Genomic DNA, 22787 nt, shown 5'->3' with positions numbered 1-22787 from the left:
GCTTCAACATTACAAGAAGCAATAGAAGGACGCACCTTTGGTATAGCTTCATCTTATTTCTGCTCATTGGTTACTAGTATTACATTTTTTTACAAAGGACGTGTTGCATTAAATTTGAACTTAACAGTGTAGAGTCAAGTTGTCTGACATTCTTCTTTGATTTGAACTGGTATATAATAACATGGCCTGTCAAGAAAAATAAAAACCCGGTGACATTATCCATAATAGAGAGAATAAAAATTTAGTAATCTTTATGCTTTGTCTTCAATTTGCTAATAAACTTTTCAGATGTACCGTATGGCTCAATAATTAGCCTTTTACCATAAACATCATTGATTTAGAAGTTAAACTATGAAAAGTAGTGAATTCAGATTAACATACGTACAGCTGGCACATCTTAATAATTACCTTTACAGTATTAAACGATAAATAGAGGAAACTGCGATATATGTTTATATGTTTGAAAGAAAATGAAAAATAAAGAGTTGGAACAGCGACGGAAAGCAATGCCAAAGGATTATTTAAAAGTGCTCTTGCTGTGATAATAACTGCTGCTAATGATACGCGATATGAAAACGTTTGAATATCTTGAAGATTGCACTAATTACAAAAATGAAGTTGACGGATACTCAACAACCTAAAGTATGATAAAAATAATGCTTAAACTGCGCTGTTATAGTACATTTATATTTCAGTGAGAGGAACAACATGAAATTCTACTCTAGAATAATTGTACTGAATGCGAGTGCAATTCTAATTTATTTTTATTCATGGACTGTATCCTTGTTTACATTAAATGGATATCAAAAACATACACATAATTTAAACGGATATATTGAATCGAATCATCCGGGCGATTCTCAGGATGATGAAAGTTCTACTGTTACAGAGCCACCTACCAAATTTCATATGGAATTAAAGAAAACCACACCTACTTCTGAGAATGAGTTAAGAGTTCATACAATTAAACCTCTAATAAAGAGAGAAAATGCATTACAAATGAAGTCAGACAATGAGTCAACACATATAATAACGCCAATAGACTGCAATTCTCTAATAATAAACGGACATATTTGTTTGAACAAAACTCCAAAGTTGATAATTATGGTTCCGTCTATACCTTCGCACACTAGACAGCGGATGGCAATCCGGGATACTTATGCAAAATTATCAAATGATCGCATTCATCAAGTTAATGGTTTAGAAATACAACACGTTGTAGGAATTATGTTTTTACTCGGCGGAAGTGGGACAGCTTTGGTGGATGAAAATATAAAAAAGGAAAATCATAAACATAATGACATCGTTCAGTTTGACTTCAAAGACTCGTACCATAACCTAACATTGAAAATGTTGCATGGCTTTAAATGGATAAACATGTATTGTAACAAAACAACATACGTTTTAAAGGCTGATGAGGACGTATTTGTTAACGTAGCTTTATTATTTAAACAATTAGAACAGCATCCTCTACCTTCAAATGGCGCAGTGTTCGGGTATATATACAGTGGTGCAAAAGTTTGGCGATTTGGGAAATGGGCAATTGATAAAACGGTGTATGGTAAAAATATTCTCCCGAGATATGCATCTGGAACTGCATATTGTTTAACAGTCCAATTACTGCCTGACATTGTTAAAGTAGCAGAGATGATGCCATATGTAAAAGTAGAAGATGCTTACATAACTGGAATAATAGCCTCAGAAAAGTTAGGTGCATCTCTTATTATGTTAAATGGGAGTTCACATTTAAATGAAGGGTCTGTAGAACCTTGTGCTTTTGTTAAAGACGGGAGAGTAACAATAACTAATTTAAAACCCAAACAAATGTACAGTTTCTGGAATGCGTTAATTTCTTACGAGCAAGAATGTCAACAACAATGAGAAAGATTACAAGATTTCAAATGCCAGTGTTTATTGTATAATACAAGAATATCTATTGAACTGAAAACGAACGCTATTATACTATATATTTATTTTAATTTCTGCCTTAATCAGCGTTTTAACTATCCAGAACTATTTAATGAAATGTTTGTGCATTATTACTTAAAACAAAACTGTTCAAAGTTTATCAAAAACAAGCAAATTCAGCGAATTGGTTTGATGGCTAGCCGAAGTGGATAGTTTCACCCTTGAAAAAAAAGCATTCTTTGTACATTACAAAAATCACTTAAATAATGCAACTGAAAGTTCGGAGTCTTTAAAAACTACCTCATTCCTAAATAAAGGTGTTATTAGAAAACGTTTTATGTTGTAAATTTAGTAACAATGACCTTGACCTTGACCCAAGCAACACAACTAAATCATGGCTTTCAAGCATTTCTTACCGAAGTTTTTGAGCAGAATTTATTTCATATTTTTATAAACAGCGACTTTGACATTTACCCAAGAGTCCAGAATGCATTCCAGAAAAGCTACATGATTTGTATTAAGTTTGGTCAGAATTTTCCCAATTGATATGGTTAACATTATTACAATATTTTATCGAAATCCTTCAAACCAGGGCTGGGCATTGAACTTTTCATTTTATATGATCTTTAATTGTATCTATGTAACGTAAGGCCCAACAAAAAATAAGTAAAACATTTCAAGTTTCTTTACTTCTACGAATAGGACAGCGTTACTGTTGAAATTTTACGAGTTTCTCTAACTGTCTGAAGTATATATTGTAAGAATCGTTCTCCGGTAACTTTTCTTGCATGGCTAGTTCTTAAATACTGTAACAGAAGAAAATATAACTTGAATGACGCTCTTTCATATCGCAAATTTCTATTACTATTATGAATGTGTCGTCGTCTCTTGTTATGTTGAAATGTTATAATTGGTATATATAGTAAGATCTGTAGGTGTGGATAAAAACAGCTATCAGAGAGACAGGTAATCATCGAGTGATACATTATTTTATTACTACATGCCATGTTCTACAAATATCAGACAAGTATAAAATGAATAACTATTTCAAGTACAATTATATTATTATTATAGTGTATGAATTTACGCATTTATTCTTAAATGTAGACATGTGTCATTATCAACCTACACCCCGAGATGTAAAACAGTTTTAAAAGCATGGTCAAAACAGAGCAGACTCGCATTCATTTGTACGAAGTCTGCAAACAATTAGAAAAGAAATATCCCCATCGTCTTGTTAGTGTTGCGAGGTTGGGTGTGGGCCGATAAGTGGGAGGGGGCTGAACAATAAGTAATTATTGATGATAAAGTATATTTTTGCGCCCTTTGTCTTATATATCATTGTATCAATATTCCTTAAATTCCCTTTAGCATTTTCAATTATTTGTAATATAATGGTAGTACAAAACGCGAAAGTAATAATTATTTCACAATGTGTTAATACTAATTACACACCAATGGCGGGCCTGAAGTGGTAATTAACCCTTACCCTGCTAAAGTTCTACAACGGACTGGTCCACTCTTCGATTTGTGCAATACTGCTGATATTGGTCTGCACTGGCCGCAAGTGGGCCAGCAAATTGGCGAAGCTCGGGTGCCAATAATTTGTGGCGCTAAAACCACGTATCGAATGTCAATGCGGTTTAATGACTTGTTTATTATATACATCAACACAATAAAGACTACCCGATAACTTGAATCGGTTAATCATATACCATATCGACGTCGATACCGAAGGACCAGAAACTATAACAACACTGAGATGAAACCATAGTTTATCATATAAAACCGGAACTAAGACGTAACGAACAGACAAATTTTCAAAAATTATTCTTATATCACTATTCCGCAGAAATTGATGTAACTGATTTTCAAACACCCATTCACAACATATGCCTTTTCTTTCATGTTTTGTATTTAAATACATTTGAATAAGTTTCGTACATTGATGTTAAACTGTTCAGTACAATGCGTTTTGTAATTACAGATTTGACACAACAAATGTAACAGCGCAAGTCTATTGAAAATCCTTACGGCTGTACATTTTCACTCATTTCACTCTTTTTCATCCGATCTCTTTGCCTGGAACATTGATACACATTCACATGGTGGGTATTGAGTTTTTTATTGCTTGTAGTAGTTTCCACACTATACCTGAAAACGTAATTATATCAACTTTAAGTTAGAAAATAACATTAGGTCTTCAGAGACATTGATGTATTTGAATGTCATTTTGACTTATTCAAAGAGATACCAGTTTATGCAATGTCTACTACCATAAGGCGAAGCATTTACCCTGTAAAACCCGTTGATCACAGACGCAAACCACATAATAATGTAACATTTTAACCGATTATCTCTGTCGTAGATTTCGAGATAAAGGAAATGAAACATATTATGATTTACAATTTGTAAGTTAAAACAACCTTTTGCTTAGAGCATTTGAAAACATTTTTGGAAAGGAACATATTGATGTACATTTTGCGATAGCTGATAAGTGCCTTCCTCTTATGCAAAATATACAGCCTGATATGGTTGATTCCATTGGGTATTTGTGATCTGTAAGTCAATGTGGAGGCATTTGTCAACCACTTGGCATCCATTATATGATCACATTTCAGCAATGTCTTGTAATAATAAATGTTTATGTACTTGCCAGATTTTGGAACAGATATATTGCAGTCTAAGCCGTATTTTCCAGGTGAACAGCTGTCACACTTGTCTTTTACAAAACCAGGCTTGCATTTTTGCGGCTGACAAATACCAGACTGCTTCAAACAAATGTGTTCTAAACATCCACGAGAACAATTGTTTTGGCATGAATCTCCCCAATGTCCATCTTTACATTTGTCGCATGAAAATCTATTGCTACATTCTGTGCATTCAGAGGGACATTTTCTGCATGTATAATATGCCCCGCCTCTCGTCAAATAATAGCCCGTCGTGCAATTGTTGCAGTTAAATGGATACGCATAACAAGTTAGACAGTTGTGATAAGGGACGCATTCCTTCAAAATTTGCACTGAAAATATAAAGGACAATGTCTACATGTCTACATCCGCTAATAATAGAGTGACAAAAATTTCATCAAATGAATCTTGAATGAAACTGAAGCGAATAGAAAAATGACTGAAGTCATATTTAAAAACAAAAATGTAACCACTGCATACGATATATTACTGGTTATATCGAAATATCATGATCATAGATTACATATATGTTGTACTAAAACAATAATTTGATTGACAATACTGTATCTTTTCAGCCCTTGGTATCCATGTTTTCATTTGTGCAGCAGTTAAAAAAGCTTTTAATATCTATGAAGAGATAGATGATGTGGATAATAGATAAAATTTCAATCCATAAGCATATTTGAAGTATTTTGCTGATACATAACAATTCGGCAAAAAATACAAGCCTAACCATACGTCTGTTTGCTGCTACGTGGCAATTATAAACATGTACCTCATTCTAAGTTAACTTGTAGTTTCAATGAATGAAATAAATAAGTAAAATTATGACAATTCTTACCTTCAACAATCTCTGGTAAAACAAACAGAAGGAATAATAATTTTACAATCATTGCCATTCAAACTAACGTTGAATTATTGTTTACACAATAAAACCACTTTTAACTTTAAAGAGTTTTATATACCGATAAAGCTGTCACATGTTGGTAAACCGCGTAATTACGTAGACTACACATACATATAAACAATTATCTGTAGCAAACGATCCTTCAAAGCCAAGGATGAAAGACAAAACAAATTGTTTACTTTTAAATTTATGACGTGTGTTGTTGTTAAAATTCTGAACCACAGAGGACATGTTTTCTATACCATAAGGTGATTAAACTTATCCGCACATCCCTCCCTCTCTGTGCTTCCGTATCCGGTACATGTTTTAAAAATTAACATTCTGAAGTATAACCTTGATAGTTAAACAGCTTTTTTGTATTGGAAAACAATGTATTAGAGCATTAATTTTCTAATTATTATAGTATCCACAGTGGAATTGTCTTGTTAAATACGTCTTAGCACCACTGCACGCAGTTATCATTGATAAACATTGTTTAATTTGTAAACAACGTGTTCGTCATTGAACAACTGTAAAACACATTAAATAATAAGTGCGGGAGAACATGGGAATAATTGAAATATCTTATAATTACCATTATATTCAACGGCATCGTGCTGTTACGATGCCGTTTTTCGTAACCGTCTATGGTACTTTCAGGATATGTATAGTCTTTTGAACTCTAATAATATCCTCTTGAAACATGCAGATTTATTACTTATTCCATTTTTATTTACTAAGGTTAGAGTAAGGGAACTAACCAAAATTCAGATGTGTTATTTAGCATATATGAGTAATACACCTGCTTTTAAATCAATAGCGAGACTCTCACAAAAGACGCCATCTGCTCTCCAGAAATTATTAAGCGCACAATTATTATTATTCAGGCCAACTAGTGGAGTCAGATTTGCTCCAGTGTAAATATCGTGCCTGGACAGAATCCAGCTGATAAGCTAAAATAAAATAAAGTTGAAAAGTTTGATTATGTGACACAATACTTTCTATACGAATGCTTTTATAGTATGGTAAAATAATACGTAAGGGGTACATTAGACCTGTCCATATATATGTTATGCACGTATATTCCTGTGTGGTTTTAATACTAAGGAAGCTGCGTGTCTGCAAGAAAATATTTAGGTCCTTTGTTCTTGTTCATTTCCTGTCTAAGGCATCAAAAGTAACCTTATTTCTGTTGACCTGTTGATATGCCCCAAGATAACCAAACTACTAGAAGTTATATTTCCGTTAAAGTCACTTCAGATCTATTTAGCATGGATGATATACATTTAACATGATATATACAAATGTATCTACTCACTGTATGCAGGTGAACTAACAAAATAATGGCACAGACTGTTGAGATATTTGGAAAAGAAATGCGTCTATAAATAAGATACCTAAATACTACCTAACTGGTTGAATGTTTTTAATGTATCAAATGATGTACTTTTTCGTGACTCTAACGGTAGTTCATGCCACAGTTTTGGACTGATCGTAAAGAAACTTCTGTCATTAAGTGTTATTCGTACGGAACAACATAAAGACGTTCAGAATTTTCTGATGAACTCAAACCTTGGCTACTAGGAGCCTACTCTTTAAGCAGTCCTGTTAAATACATAGGTGCTCTGCCAGTGTGGCAGTTATACATGAAAGAAAATATCTTAAACTCAATGTGTGCTTTCACTGGAAAACAATAAAACTGTCAAATTTCTTCCTGTTAATGACAAGTTTTGCACACATGTTTTGAATACGCTGCATCTTACGCACCTTACTGTTAGCTTCATTTTCAGTCCAGTCATTGATTGTAACTGCACAAGGTTCGAGCTTTTCGACCGCTTGTGATTATACGGAAGCAGATGGTAGACGAAAAGTTATATTTGCTATATGGTCATCAGCAAAGCCAAAGAGCGCATCAGAGACTCGTTACCGCCAAAACAGTTACCCTCGAGCCGGATATTTACATCTGCACCTACTCCCAGTGAAGGAATCTTATACGATTCATATATACAAGTCATTTTCTATAATTCGCTGGTAATTGATAATTATGGTAAAATTTTCTCCCTTTGTAAGCACCTGAAATATTGTTTAATGGTCAATTTACAACCTGACATTTCAAAGTATCAGACAGGTGCCATTAAAATACGAGACGCTTATATAACTGGAATAATAGCTTCAGAAAAATTAGGAACATCTCTTGTTATGTTAAACTGAAGTTTGCATTAAAACTAAGGTTTTATAAAACTATGCGATTTGACTGAAGACTAGAGAGTAAAAAGAATCATTTTAAAACAGAGACAGGTGTTCAGATTTTGGAACGCGTTCATTTCCTAAAAGAAAAAAAAGAAAATACTTCAAATGCCAGTACTTTTTGCTTAGTACAAGAATATTATTTGAACTGAAAACCGAAAGCTATACTATTAAAAATGTATAGACGCTCGTATTTATCTTAATGTCTGTAACAATCATCGTTTTTACTACACCAAATTATGCTATTAAATATTTGTGTTATTTCTAAAAACTGATAATGCACAACTATTCAAAGTTTAAAAACTCAAATAGGACAGTATAATGAACAAGGGTACACTAAAATCTATAAGAATATAATTTGAAAGCATAGAACGCTACCAAGCATAATAATAGCGGATCCGGCAAAACTGTTTATGACATGAAAAGGAATTGGCAAAATTTTTCATGCCCTCTGGCACCGGCTTGAGCGAAATTCTAATAGTACAACTGAATGGATTCCATGGTCCCAAATGATCAGAAAATATAAAATTGTAACGAAGGGGAATAAATTCTTCAAACATAATCTGTAATCCATTAGGCTATTACCTTCCGTTGACAAATATGTGTTAAACAACCAAGTTCAGAATGAACTTAATATGTGGAATAGTTTCCATTGATTTATCAATTAGTGGAATAAATCTACCTACCGCAAGTATTTGAAAGTTAATGAGGTTTCTTGTACAAACAGGAACATAATAGTTGTATGTAGTTATTTTGTTTTACATGCCATATTAAGTTGCTGAAATACTGACTCGGCTATTTTAGCAGTGTGCATGATGAACGTTTATTATTGAACGGAATGCATAAGACCTGTTTTACATTTTTTATAACTGTAGAAATGGAGTCCATTTAATAGATGTATTATAACAGATTTCCTCTTAAGACGGTGCTAGGGGGCGTGAGAGGTGTTGCACATTTTATTACCTTTCATGAACAGACTCAACCAAACCGAGTCTGCTATTATTCTTTTTTTGTTGTTGCATGCTATTTTTCCCAGAGATCTGTTTACAGATTTTATTACATACATAAGAGTACGATATAAGTACAAAAAAGAATTGTCCATCGAGATTTTAGCGAAGCACTATAAAGGCTTGCAATGTTCTTAAAAATATAGTTTATATAAATGTGGCCACATTTAAAACATTGTACGCCCGTGTGGGTTCATGTAGTGATCTTTCGAAAACTTGTCAATCCTTGAAAAACTGTATATTGCTGTCGGTCATGAAGAGTACATTCCCTAAGCATTCAGTTTTAGTGTAAGCCATTGTACTGTTTATTCACATTTATTGCGATAATGTAATGTTTATAACTGATGTTTAAATACTATTATATGTTTCACATAATTAACTTTAGCAATGTTTTGTAGCTGTTCCTGGTGCTTCCAATTTAACATCTCTTCGTCTCGGCACTATGACCTTTTTGTGTTGATTCGCCGTAAAACCAAACCAACTCATTCAAATTCTGATATGTCAAGGACTGAACTGAAGCCGTATCATGCAGGATGTGTCCAGTCAATTCTATGGACTGTCAATTACGAGACAAGACAAATTAAGTTCGAGATATTACTTGCAGAAATGTCTGCACATCGTGGTAATGTCATGCAAATACACTCAATAATGTTCTCGTGATCAGACTAGGGAAATATCAAGACGAGGAACTGTTACACTCATTTTACCAGTAAAGATCAATCAAACAAAGAAGAAAAATCAAAATAAAATTATAACATCTATTATCATTTTTTTCTACCGAGTTGTAACCTTATAAAAGTTGTAAACAGAAATCACGTGGGAACTGAAAACCCTGTTCATAGCATATTTGGGGCCATCTTATTAATTTTGCAAGTTATCCGTGATTACAAAATACTTATTCTATTATGTAATAAAATGATATAATGGAGTGTTAACAATGGTATTTTGAAAGACCCAAAATATTTAGTACTTTAATTTATTCCGCGTTTTGTTATATATCAGTTTATTTCGGATGGAGAATTAATCTTAATTGCATTATGTATTCGTTTGTGCAATTTTAGGTTCTCGGCTGGAAGAGTGAAGGACAAATAATTTTCTGGTCGATACATCAACTAGATGTGAACTAGAAAACATAGCTTAAAACCATTAATCTAAAACACATTAGTGTATAAAGTAACAGTTGTAAACATAGCAATAGCGCAATAAAACAACATACAATATTTAAGAAATAATAAATATGTCCCTATATTTTATCAGTTAATAAAATATGGGCAGTCGTTCGCGCGAGTGATTTAATATTTGCATCCGAACTCCTGCCCATAGTTTATTAACTGATGAAATTATTGGACATATTCATTATTTCGATTCTAACCACGCAAAAGCTTCGCATTTTGCAGCACCATATTTTAGTTCGATACGTCATTCGGCTAGCCATATGCTATTATAAAAACCTCCCCACGAATGGAAAGCGTTGCATAAAACGGAATTTTCCGGTATTCAGTAAATTTTAATTAAAGTATTAAGTAGTTACTGCTGTGAAAATGTTATTTTAAATAACATCAAAGGTCGATATTGAAATCAGAAGTAAATGCTTACTTCAAAGTTTATATATGCAGTTTCTAAAAATAGTACACGTCACCTACATGATGGCACTGAAACATACACGCCAGAACCTTTGCGGCATATTAACACGTTTACTTGAGTCTGGAAGATTGGAACATGAATTATAATTTATTTACTGTCAAAATAGAATCTAGTTGACAATTGTGGTGATTGTAAACTACGCGCACGACCAGTATAGATGCACCGATGTTGAAGTTGAAACCGGGCTGAAACATTTTCTTACTACGGAATCCTGTTCGTGCCACTTAAATTGTCGCCTCGCCAACACGCGACAACGCGATAATTATCGCGTTGTCGCCCTGTCCAAAAACGTATGTACATGCGACATTTAACAATCCTCGCGAGGTTAAGAAGGCGATAATTATCATCTTAATTGTCGCATGTCTTTCTTAATTCTCGCGTCGTGAAATTGAAATCCAATAGACATAGTTGCGAGAATTAGTAAAACCTCGCATTGTCGTCCGGTGTAGGGGATATTTTCTTACTACATCACCGTGGTATTGATAAATAGTACCCAGGAAGAATTTCATCGATCAATTTGTCCGGAAATTTAATCCCAAGCGACAATGCGGCAATGCGAGGTTTTACTAATTCTCGCAACTATGTCTATTGGATTTCAATTTCACGACGAGAAAATTAAGAAAGACATGCGACAATTAAGACGATAATTATCGCCCTCTTAACCTCGCGAGGATTGTTAAATCTCGCATGTATATATGTTTTCGGACAAGGCGACAATTTAAGTGGCACGAACAGGATTCGGTATCTTACGGTAAAAATATAGACTCTAAACAAATAAATTCACCAGTTAAAATTGTTTGTTCAGAAAATTTGATGTACTTTCATTACTACCACTTAGCACTGAAAAAGTCGAGTATTTAGTCGGCATATTATAACGGAAGCAGAGTAGAATCTCACAGTCATGTTACAATCGTAGGGTGGAATGGAACAGCTATATTTTATCGTAGATTCATGTATAGGCGATTTCGCTATATGTTTATATAGCAACTGCTGCGGATCGTGTTAGAATTCATGTTCACATTTAGTATCTTTCGGCTATGATACAGAATCAAATCACTTTTACTTTTTATACATATGTTAACAAAAAATGTATCTAGCGAAAAGTTATAGACAATCATTTCAACTACCTTCCGTCACATTTGCAATAATAATTCCGACATGCCAGTGAAAGATTTATTTTATTCAAATACAAATGAAAGTATTAGAGGACTTTTCCCTGAAAAGAGTCAACGTTCCTCTTCATGATACTTAAGTAGTTTCTACATCAACACCATTTTGTATAAGTAATTGCTGTCTTCCGAAATGTACTAATGTATATTGGAAAGTATCCAGGACATTACATCGCAGTACACGTAAAGTAGTTTGCTAATGGATATATAAACAAAAATCCATAGCCAAAGTAAAACAAATAACGAAGACAAATCAAACATGTACTAATCCCCAATGATAACGTGATTCCCGCGCAAAAGCGAGGACGCTACCATTTCATGATATTTAAGCTGATGAAGTGACAATTCATATTTCTTGTACATTACTTGACAAGATTCAGTATTTGTTCCATTTTAACTGTCTAAGCTTGTATGGAGAAAAAATCAATGATACATTGGCTTTATAAAGCCAGCACTCGACAAAGAATAAACAATATAAAATCCAAAGCTAAACATTATTGCGTAAATAAATTTATGGTATTTTTTTCGATATATCTGGGCGAGACCATCCGCGGGCTAAATCCGTATGACTAGAAATATGTAAACCAACCAAACGATCTTTTGACTACTAGAGCAACTAAACAAGACATAAAATGGTAGCTTGCAAAAGAGCAGGTTCAATCAAACCGAGTCTGCAACAGTTTCGTTTATGCCGTGTTGGTCGACCTGTGGTTTTCTACTTTTTTCGGCGTTAGCTGAATAACATGGATTTTCACCTAGATTCTGTAGTAATCGGGACACGGAACAGGTGCGCGCTGAGAAGATAAACCATTTATTAAGTCTTAAATGACATTGATTATCAGAAGGCACATATTAAATGGAACATATTTAGTAGTTTTGTTACCCTAAACTAAAATGATATATTCTAATTTAAAGTCTTTATTAATTTATCACCGCTAGAGAAATCGAAAGTAAACTTCTTCCCCCGTTGCGTACCTCACTTATGGATGAATGAGTGGTGGCTGGTTGTAACCCTAGAGTCAGTGTACCCGGTGTCGGACTGTATGCGGTTTCGGACACACGGCAAATTCATGTTCTTCGTGAAAATAAAGCAGAAAATTTAACAATTCTTTGTTATTATTTCACGAAACTGAGTTATTCTCTACATAATTTGACACCAGGGGTCTTTCCCCACTGGAGCCTCGCTCTGGCAAGTGCAGACAAAAACAATAACAACACCAATGAGGCCAGTAGGTCAGCTGAATTATTTTTTTTAATTTCATGAAAGTAATGACTATGCAAACAACAACAATGTGCAAATTAAATTTAAATATCACTATTCCATCTTAAATTATGTAAGTATTTACCTATTACTTTACCCAAATAAAAAAGATTTCAACATTTATTGAAGGTATCCCAATCTGCAAATGTTTGATTTTTTGCTTTAAGTTTGTTTTTTAAACTGAGAACTTAATCAAGTAATTAGAGTTATGGGGGTCACTAGTGATTTAAAAGCTAGGCTTTTATTTTCATGTCAACTGCTTTAGCCTTTTCCAGTCCAACTAATTGTACGCTGGTCGACATATTGTGCTAGTGGGTTACTTTTGGGGGATTCTGACCCAACACGAAATTGTTTCAGAATCAGCCCAAGACTTCAAACATTTTGACCTTCTATCACTGAAAGGATGTCTCTTGATCATTTAAATTTGCTGCTTAGTTGAAATATTTTCAAATGAATAATGTGTTCGTATATGCATATCCAAATATTTTCTGTCTGTACATTGTTTAATTCTGAATTTTTCATGCGCCAAACATTATTACCTCTACGCCGTTTGTTTTTTTAAAGACATTTCTTGTTTTATTTTAGATCAAATCGTAAATATGGAATAAAGAAGGAAATGAATTAGCATCGGTTTTGTCATTTAATCCTACTGGTTCATCCTCCAATCCGTATCTCATTTTTGCCTTGAATATAGCGGTCTTAAGTTCATTGATCCAGAAGGTACGCCGCTTTTCATGGAATTACACACAAGTTTAAAATTAAAGGTTCCATGTGCCGCATGAACAAATATGCGGATGTCTCTTAAATTGTTTTTGTACATATAACGTGTAAATATTGAAATAAAAATGTGGAAAACAGGTCGCCCAACACGACATAAATGAAAATTTTGCAGGCTCGGTTTGATTGAACCTGTTCATGGACGGTAGTGGAAATGCCCTCAAGCCCCGTGCTAATATCTGCGTTATTATAAATTGCGTAAATACTTTGCTAAACTTTACTATCGTAATTCAGATTTGGTTTTAAAATACAATTATAGCAATTTAAAGACACCTGCGAGAAGGTATATCAAAACCCGTTTTTATGGGGATGTGGTTTACAAACTTCGTAAGATTTCGGGTCATGGCAATTTTTCAATTGTATTTAGTATATTAGTTACTAAACGTTTTATTAAAAGAGGTTATGATCCAACTGTTTTGAGACCCAACACATGTTTGGTGTTAGCCTTTTTTTTTCACTTGGACGCTACGCTTCCTCTTTGATTGTATCTAACGGAACAGGCGGAGGACTGGGCTATTTTGATTTCTGTCTTTTGGCCTGTTTCGTCGGGACCTTAAGGGCCCTTTTTGCTCTGTCTTCTGCAAAGGCATTGAGTAAATGCGTTTTAGGTTCTTAAAAATTGCATTAAGAGCATTTTTGTGTGGTATATTACATGCCTTATGTTGACTTTACGTATGTTAGGGTTCACCTAGCAGGGATAACTTTTATTTACACTGTCCTGTGACTTTGGAACATGGTGGTGGTAAGAGTGAAGTTAGGTGCACCATAAACCGGTTTAAGCTCCCCAATGTGGGTTTTGCCACTGCCCGTTCCAAGGCGGTGCCAACTGTGTTCCTTTATGTGTTTGTTTTGTCCTTGTATGTTTGCTTTGTGTGAGTGTATGTTGGTCGTGTGCGCGACCGCGTGCTGTGTTTACGTTTGGGGAGGCTGCGTTTTTAGAACGTGGCTTTCCCTGTTGGATATTCATCCTTTTTTATTTAGCGGAACTCAACATTTACATATGTTATAAGTACCAGAATATAATTTAAATACATCCGCAGATGTATTCATATGCCGGTGCACATCGAACCTTCAGTGATGCATAGAGTGCATGCAATTCCATGAAAAGCGGCTTATGGTCCCCATATAAAAAAAATGGCTTTGCCCTAAACGAGAAAACAATGGGCAGAACTAAACAAACTGGAATTTAGAGAGGGGATCTGTGGTTATTGAGCCTGAATATAACATAAACTGTAAAAGGGCAAAATTAACAAGAGGACCAAATGGTCCTAGGTCGCTCACATGAGAACAGCTAGAACAAGGTACTTCTTTGATTTGACCGGTTGACCTATTTGTTTACCCTAGATGACCCATATTTGAACCTGACCTAGATTTCATCAAAACAATCGGCAGGATCACATTTCATGAATATCCAGTCTAAAGAGCAGCCCCTAAGGCTTACACAAGGTATTTCTTTGATTTGACCGGGTGAGCTAGTTTTTGATCCAAGATAACCCATATTTGAACCTGACATAGACTTCTCCCAGGCAAACAGCCTGATAAAATGCAATGAATATCCAGTCTAAAATGCAGCCCCTAATGCATACACAAGGTATTACTTTGATTTGATCGGGTGACCTACTTTTTGATCCATGATGACCCATATTTGAACCTACTCTAGACTGCACCAAAAGAAACATTTTGATCAAAGGACCATGTATGATAAGGGGTGTTTTGGGCCCCCATTCCAATTTTGTTTAAATATGCATCAATAACTTGGTAAATGTATGTATTTTCTCATTTCAGTTGCCAAATTTCCCAAATACTCCATTAAATTCATAAAATAATAATTTAACTATAGGTGCCTGTGTGTTTGTAATTATTTCCTTAATTAGGGGGTATACGTAAAGAAAATAAAAAAATGGAGATTCTGTTTACCTAAATTCAAACTTTTCACAATAAATAGTTATAACAGTAGTGTACAAATCTTTATAAAATTAGAAAACTGCCGTATAATATTTGAAATAGTGCAGAAATTAAGGGAGATAACTCTTCCTTACTAAAATCAGCTGTTTGTAATGGAAAACATGGTTTTCTTTGATTATTTTTCGAAATTAAGACATGTAGAGTGGTTTGAACCGTTCTATATTTTTTCTATTTTCCATTACCACTTTAATAATTCAAACTATAATAAATTAAACAACTTGTTACCATGGTAACGGAATGTCCATGAATATAATTTTGCACAAATGACGAGTTTGAGCTCAATTTACTTGCCCGTTTCATCATATATAATCTTTTATTTACCTTTACATGTAGTGTTCTCTATCAGTACTTCATCTGACGTGATTTCTCGATTGCCCTTTGTCTGTCTGTCTGTCTGTCTGTCTGACTGTCTGTCTGTCTGTTACTCAATCGGTTTTTCAATCTGTAAGTTGTGATCATACAAAAAATCCAAAAGTAGAGTTGTGTGTGTGTGCGCGCGTGCGCATGCGATGAATATGTGTATTCTTTTGTTTTCCTTTGATGTTTCTTTGGTAAAAACTCGTCAAAATGTAAGACAAAAGTGATAAATAGGGATCCTTAAATGCTTTTGAAAGTGCATTTTGTCAGCTGCGAAATACAGGTTATACATACACGTTAAAATTATATAACCCATGGTACATTTGGGAATATGCTAGTCGTAATTCTGCTTATATTAAATATAACATGAGCCGTCTGAGGACAACAACACTCAACTATACAACGGCCTTCTCAACTGAACAGATACAAGTCCAAAAAGGGGTCGAATTTGTAATAAAACAAAATAGATTTATGGATTTTTTTTTAAATTTAGTTCAGTTCTTCACAGTAAATAAGTGTCCATTACCGCAACTGAGATACTGTTAACATACAAAACATAAAATTAACCATATTAGGACGCCGATGCCGGTGACAAATGGATGGACTAATTGAAGATTCTTATGTCTATACCTGTTCTTCGAATACGCTTACTAAAATTGTGATTTCTCTGATGATACAACTTTCACGAAGAAAGTGACCTTCGTCGCAGGACCAAATTCCTGTTTAAGATGTATAGATGAATGTTAAAAATTGTTACATAAACAAAAGAAGAGACCATGCCATGAATATCCTACCACTTTAGATTTCATACAGTTTGCCGGGTTTTAGTGATGAATATAGCCAGTCTATCCCTCTGATCCATGACATTCCGTGCAAAGCATGGTTGTAAATTATCTAAATACATGTACACTGCTGACTAGCGTACAAATTAAACCAACTATCAGTCAAATCGAGTCTACAATATTTACTATTTGTTTTGTCCTCGTTGCTTCTGAGGGATCTATTTTTCAGATTTTGTTAGGGCCTAATATATTATGTTGTTATTAAGTGATTAATTTCAAGAAAACAAAAAAAAAAAAAACATTAGATAATTTTAGGATTTTATTTAATGATAACATCCTTACATCATTTTGATTTTAATGCCGACCGTAATTAAATGCCGACCGTAACTTTGTAAATTCTTGTCCGGGCTGTAATTCTGTCATCCATGAAGGAATTTTGAAATAGTTTGGTATAAATATATTAACCTTAATGAGACGACGTTTCATGTGTAACACTCAGACCCCTTTCTACAAGGTCAAGGTCACACTTAGAAGTCAAACAGTCTGTTTTGTGTCCGGATCGTAACTTTGCCATTCATCAAGAGGTTTTAAAAGTACTTAGCATAAATGTTTATCAAAATGAGAACCCTAGCTCCAAGGTCAAGGTGTTAACAGGGTTATTTTTGTGTCCGATCCATATTTCTGCTATCCATGGAGGGATTTTGAAATATCTTGGCATAAATGGTAACTATAATTAGGCAATGTGTCACGCGCAAGACCCAGATCCCTTGCTCCAAGGTCGGTGTCATATTTAGAAGTCGTATCATAATAAATCTTTACGTGTCCGATATATAACTCTGTTATCCATGAGGGGGTTTTGAAACAACTTGGCATAAATGTTTACCATAAGGAGGCAATGTGTTACGCGCAAGACCCAGACCCCTAGCTCCAAGATCAAGTTTACACTTAGAAGTCAAGTGAAAGGTTAAAAGGGTCTGTTTCATATCCGGTTCGTAACTCTGTCATTAATCAAGAAATTTCGAAATTAATTAGCAGAAATATTCCTCGATAACGAGAAAACGTGGCGTGCATAACAACCAGACCACTAGCTCCACGATCGATGTCGCATTTAGAGGTTAACGGTTTACATGGTGTATTTCTTGTCAGTTCTATACCTATTCCGTCGATGAAGACATTTTAAAATTACATGACATAAACGCTCCTTATATTAAAATGACGTGTCAGACGCAAGTCCAAAATCTCTAGTTTCAAAGTCAAGGTCAAACTTAGATTAAAAAGCTAGCATTTATGTTTCTTGTCCAGTCAATAACTCTGTCATCATCAAACATTATTTGTCACAATTTTCCCTATGATGAGTTAGTGTGTCATGTTCAAGACCCAGACCCTAGCTCTAAGGTCAAGGTTACCTTCGGAGAAATTCTTTCTCTTGTCGAAAAATTAGTCATGCCTTAACTGTTCTGGCATATTTTGCGCATCGAACTGTAGCATTCTTGGACAAACCTCGGGGGCGTTTGTCACTAATAGTGCCATCTCTTTTTTGAGCTTCTATTCTAACTTTGAGAGTTATATATATTTGTACTTATCCCTTTAAAATGTCAAGGTCAGTAGTGGCTATTGTCAAGTTACCTTAAAGACACACCACTAACTAACTGTAACCTTTTGTATTTCCATAATGCTGTCTGACTAAAGTACATCTCCTATTACGCTATACCTAGTATCTGAAGACGTGCTATTGATAGCCTCGTTCTGACGACCATTCCGTTAGCCAGGCAGAAGGCTTACTTACAACATTTTGTAAGAATAAAGCGACTGGTCCCGGATTCGAGTCCCTGACAGCCTACACATTTTTACTTACTTGCAACATTTTGTAAGAATAAAAAATCTATATTTAGACTGGGTTTTTGATAGTTACATTTTTTATGACGTAAAGTGTCAGCTGGTTAGCTCTGTCGGTAAAGCGTTAGCTCTGTCGGTAGAGCACTTGCTCTGTAAGCGACTGGTCCCGGATTCGAGTCCCTGACAGCCTACACATTTTTCTTAATCTTTGACATTCGAACAAGTCGTCTGATTGGTTAAAATAAAAAAAAAATAGAATTGCGAAAATAAAAATAGCAATTCTGGAAATCAAAAATATACAGAAGACGATTAAGAATGTGTCATCCTCGGATCTTCGTTCAGAAAATCAAGTACTTCAGTCAGATTGTTCCATAATTGTAATTATACATTTTTGTATGGAGAAATGAGAAATAACAAGTGTCTAATTACAGTTTGACAGTAACAGATATAAGGTTAGGACAATGTATTACTAAATATATTATTCAATTAATGTAGTAGTATGCACGGTACTTCATGTATTAAGGTGAGTTAGATCACACTTTGTTTCTATATACAGTGTAAGCTAGTTATTATTCTATTTTTTTTATAAAACTATACTGAGAAGAGAATGACTGAGTAAGTTTGCAGATTAAGTTATGAAAACCGGACTGAGCTTGTCCACCTGTCATCTTGTAGAATAGTTGTATGATACCAGTATTACCAGAATTATTTGCACAAAGTTCATGTGGGAGGAAAAAGTAGACCACTAGGTATTGGTGGGTCTTTAACTCTTCTAACTTGTTAAATACCGATGGATAAAAATAAATTCTATAGCCTATAATTAACGGTCTATGCGAATACGCTAATGTTACACACGAAAACTACATGCAGATATAGACTTGCCACTGTTCTCTATTGCGAAAATCTAAAGTGGTAATTTTGACTGGGAATTCACGGCATGAAAATAGTACTTTATTGACATGTCGAAATGTCAACTTATTTTGATAAGTTATGTTAGATTTAACATAAATCAATAGATAAGTTTCAATATGATATATATTTCATTAATACAGTAAAATTCAAATAACACATTATAGCAAAAGAAAGCATATTTTTTATTATTATGGCAGGTGAAACAAACAACTTTGCTGAAGACATAACAAGGAAATATTAATTATAATATCTAATAATACTACAACAATAGAAGCAATAACAAACAAGGCAGTCTGAAAGACAGCTAAATCCCCCGCCACTGTTATCGATAGTGAAAGGGTAAACATTTGACCTTGAGCTGTGACCTTGTTCTTGAACTGACATGGCTGACTCATGAATTCTACACATCTTCTTGATGAGGTGATCATTTGACCAGTTCCATGAAAATCCTTCAAGGGATAAGGAGACACAGAGTTCAAACCTCTTACCTTTAGCTGGGCCCATGACCCTGAGTTGACATTTCTGAATCACAAGTTCTTGTTGAGGTGATCATTTGACCCAAGTTTGATGAAAATCATTCAAGGGGTTTAGGACATACATAATGAACACGAAATAGAAGACTAAAACCTTTTATCCTTAGTGGTGACCTTGACTTTCAGTTGGAAAGGCTGACTCATGAATTCTGCACATTGTCTTGATGAGATGATCTTTTGACCCAGGTTTCATATGAATCCTTCGAGGGGATAAGGAGATAAACAGCGGTCACAAGATGGAAGACTCAAACCTTTGACCCAGAGTTGCAACATTGACCTTGAGCCAACATGTTTGGCGCATAAGATCTGCACATCGTCTTGATGAGGTGATCATTTAACCCAAGTTTCATGAAAAATCTTCAAGGGGTTTAGGAGGTACAGAGTGGAAGCAAAATGGAAGGCTCAAACTATTGACCCCGAGTTGTGACCTTGACCTTGAGCCAATCTGGATGACTCATACCTTTTGCTTATTATCTTAATGAGGCAATCATTTGACACAAGTTTCATGAAAAACCTTCAAGAGGTTTGGGAGATACAGTGTGGACACAAAATGGAAGGCTCAAACCTTTGACCCTGAGTTGTGGCATTGCCCTTGAGCCAGCATGGCTGACTTATGAGTTCTGCACATCATCTTGATGAGATGATCATTTGACCCAAGTTTCATGAAAATTCTTCAAGGGGTTAAGGAGAAATGGAGCTCACATGAAAGTGTTATGGACGGACGGAACGACAGACGGACGGAGACCATTTCTTTTACCCCCACCACTCGTGGCGGGGGATTAATAATGATTTCACTCATGTACATATATATTACCCCACTATCTACTTGAGAACTGTGGATTTCGGAAAAAAATAGTATCAGTACAGTTCATAAAAATACAGTTTCAGTTATTCTCACATATAACATCCTTTATCTTATGTTTATTAATCTACCCTTCTTGCCAGTGAGGATTTACTTATGCTAAATATCTGATACAAAATGCTATATAGTGTATATTTAATGCTAAATGTGACACCTCCTATGCCTATGTACAGCGCATGATAATGGGCAATTGTTACATGTTAACTGTTTAAGGTTAATTGAAAATTTACTAATTGCTAAATTCCAAAAAACTAAATGCTATGTACAAATTATCATATTGCATCTATTTACATTAAGTGTTAAATGCTTAATGTCAAATGGATAATGTGTAATGTTACCCGGTAAATGGTAATCGTCAATATATTTTTCTTTTCGACTACTAGTATCTGATGTATACATCTTTAACTAATGTATGTAACTTTAAAATATTTGAAAAGGCATATTTTCTCCAGCTTAACCTTGCTGGATACGATTGATTCTGCCTTTTTCGATCAGTGTAGATCATGATCAGCCATGCACATCCATGCAGTCTGATCATGATCTGCACTGTTCGTCATTTATATAATATGTTTCTGGTATGCACCACTTTCAGCAGTTAATGGTTATGTCCAAGTTGAAAGATGGGCAAACTCATTAATGAAATTCAGCAGGGTAAGGTTAATATAAATCACCAATAAAATCACCAATATATTCTAAGTCATGGAGACTTGAGACAAAAGTTATTTATTAAAAATATTCACGGACATGCTTTTTATGGAGTATGACTATTATTTTTTTCAGGTATTTATTTTAGCAAATATTTAGTTTTAAGCATTATGACATTTATTTTTGCATTTTGCAATATAAAAGTAGAATGTATCATTATTCAATAGTATCCTTTATTGAGAGTATTAATTTATCATAGAACCATTAACTTAAGATGTTTATTATTGTAAGAGCTTAGCAATTAGCAACTGGTGTTCTTTGCATGTATAATTTGACATTTACAGTGCCGGACTATTATCTATGGAAATCCATTCTAATTGCCAAATGCTTAATTTTAAAACAGTGCAAAATGCTGTTGCCAAATGCTTAATGTAAAAATAATGACTGCTAAACGGCGATTCACAAATGATAAAAGCCAATAGTTAATTGAGAGCTGTGAAACAATATATATGCCAAGTTCTAACTATTAAGTGCTTAGTCAAGAAAATACTTACACATATGAAGGGATGAATGCTTGTCCTTTGTTACTTTACTTTTTTTGTTTTGAGTAAACTGTAGACACAATTGAACATGTTATTGTTTTAATTCAGACTGGTAGTTACATGCATTTCTTTATGAAATACAAAAGCTACTTTACATATTTTAGCGTTTCGCATGTAATACTAGTATATATTGACAATGACTGTGTTCACAAATACAAAAAAAATGTAGTATGATTTTGTAATCAATGTCCCTGTAGGAGTGGCTTATCAAACTTGTTCTGGCTACAGAGAATCGTTAGCTCTGTATGACATCTCAAAAAGCAACTGTAGTAGACAAATATAAAAACTTGAAAACTTCAACATCTCCACACTAATATGTATTGCAGTCACACACAGAAATGACTGCAAGTATCATTGACAAATATTACATGAAACTGTGACTGTCCAGCTTCAATGTTGTTAGACGAGCCTAGCACGTGATCTTTAATACATATTTTAAAACTGCAGTAGTAGATCCATCTGACATTTGGCAAGTCAGTTGAATTGTCTCTTACCTACCGTATAACAATAGATGAACTGCTAGAATATTCATAGTTCAATATGGTAGCAAATACAAAGCAAAATGTTAACATAATATTAATACAATATTAAAAAGGTAATTTGATGTGAAGCAGTTACAAAGAAAATAATGTACAATTAGCTTTATGCTTAAAGATGGCTATTTGATTTTTCAAACAGTTTGAGACTTGACTAACTTACAATGG

The 22787-nt window shown here is 34.3% G+C and overlaps 1 protein-coding gene across 1 annotated transcript; it reads left to right on the top strand.

Annotated features, from left to right (window-relative positions):
• Positions 1-708: 708 nt before the first annotated feature.
• On the top strand, positions 709-1881 carry LOC123554090 (beta-1,3-galactosyltransferase 5-like). Its single transcript, XM_053547214.1, has one exon. The coding sequence runs from the start codon at positions 709-711 to the stop codon at positions 1879-1881; it is 1173 nt and encodes a 390-aa protein (XP_053403189.1).
• Positions 1882-22787: the final 20906 nt, after the last annotated feature.

This window comes from Mercenaria mercenaria, chromosome 7 (genome assembly GCF_021730395.1).
Source record: "Mercenaria mercenaria strain notata chromosome 7, MADL_Memer_1, whole genome shotgun sequence".
NCBI lineage: Eukaryota > Metazoa > Mollusca > Bivalvia > Venerida > Veneridae > Mercenaria > Mercenaria mercenaria.
This window is presented reverse-complemented; position numbering and strand designations above follow the sequence as displayed.

Bases quoted from the DNA above. Each gene is read 5' to 3' on its own strand.
- LOC123554090 (XM_053547214.1), top strand. From the start codon at position 709: ATGAAATTCTACTCTAGAATAATTGTACTGAATGCGAGTGCAATTCTA.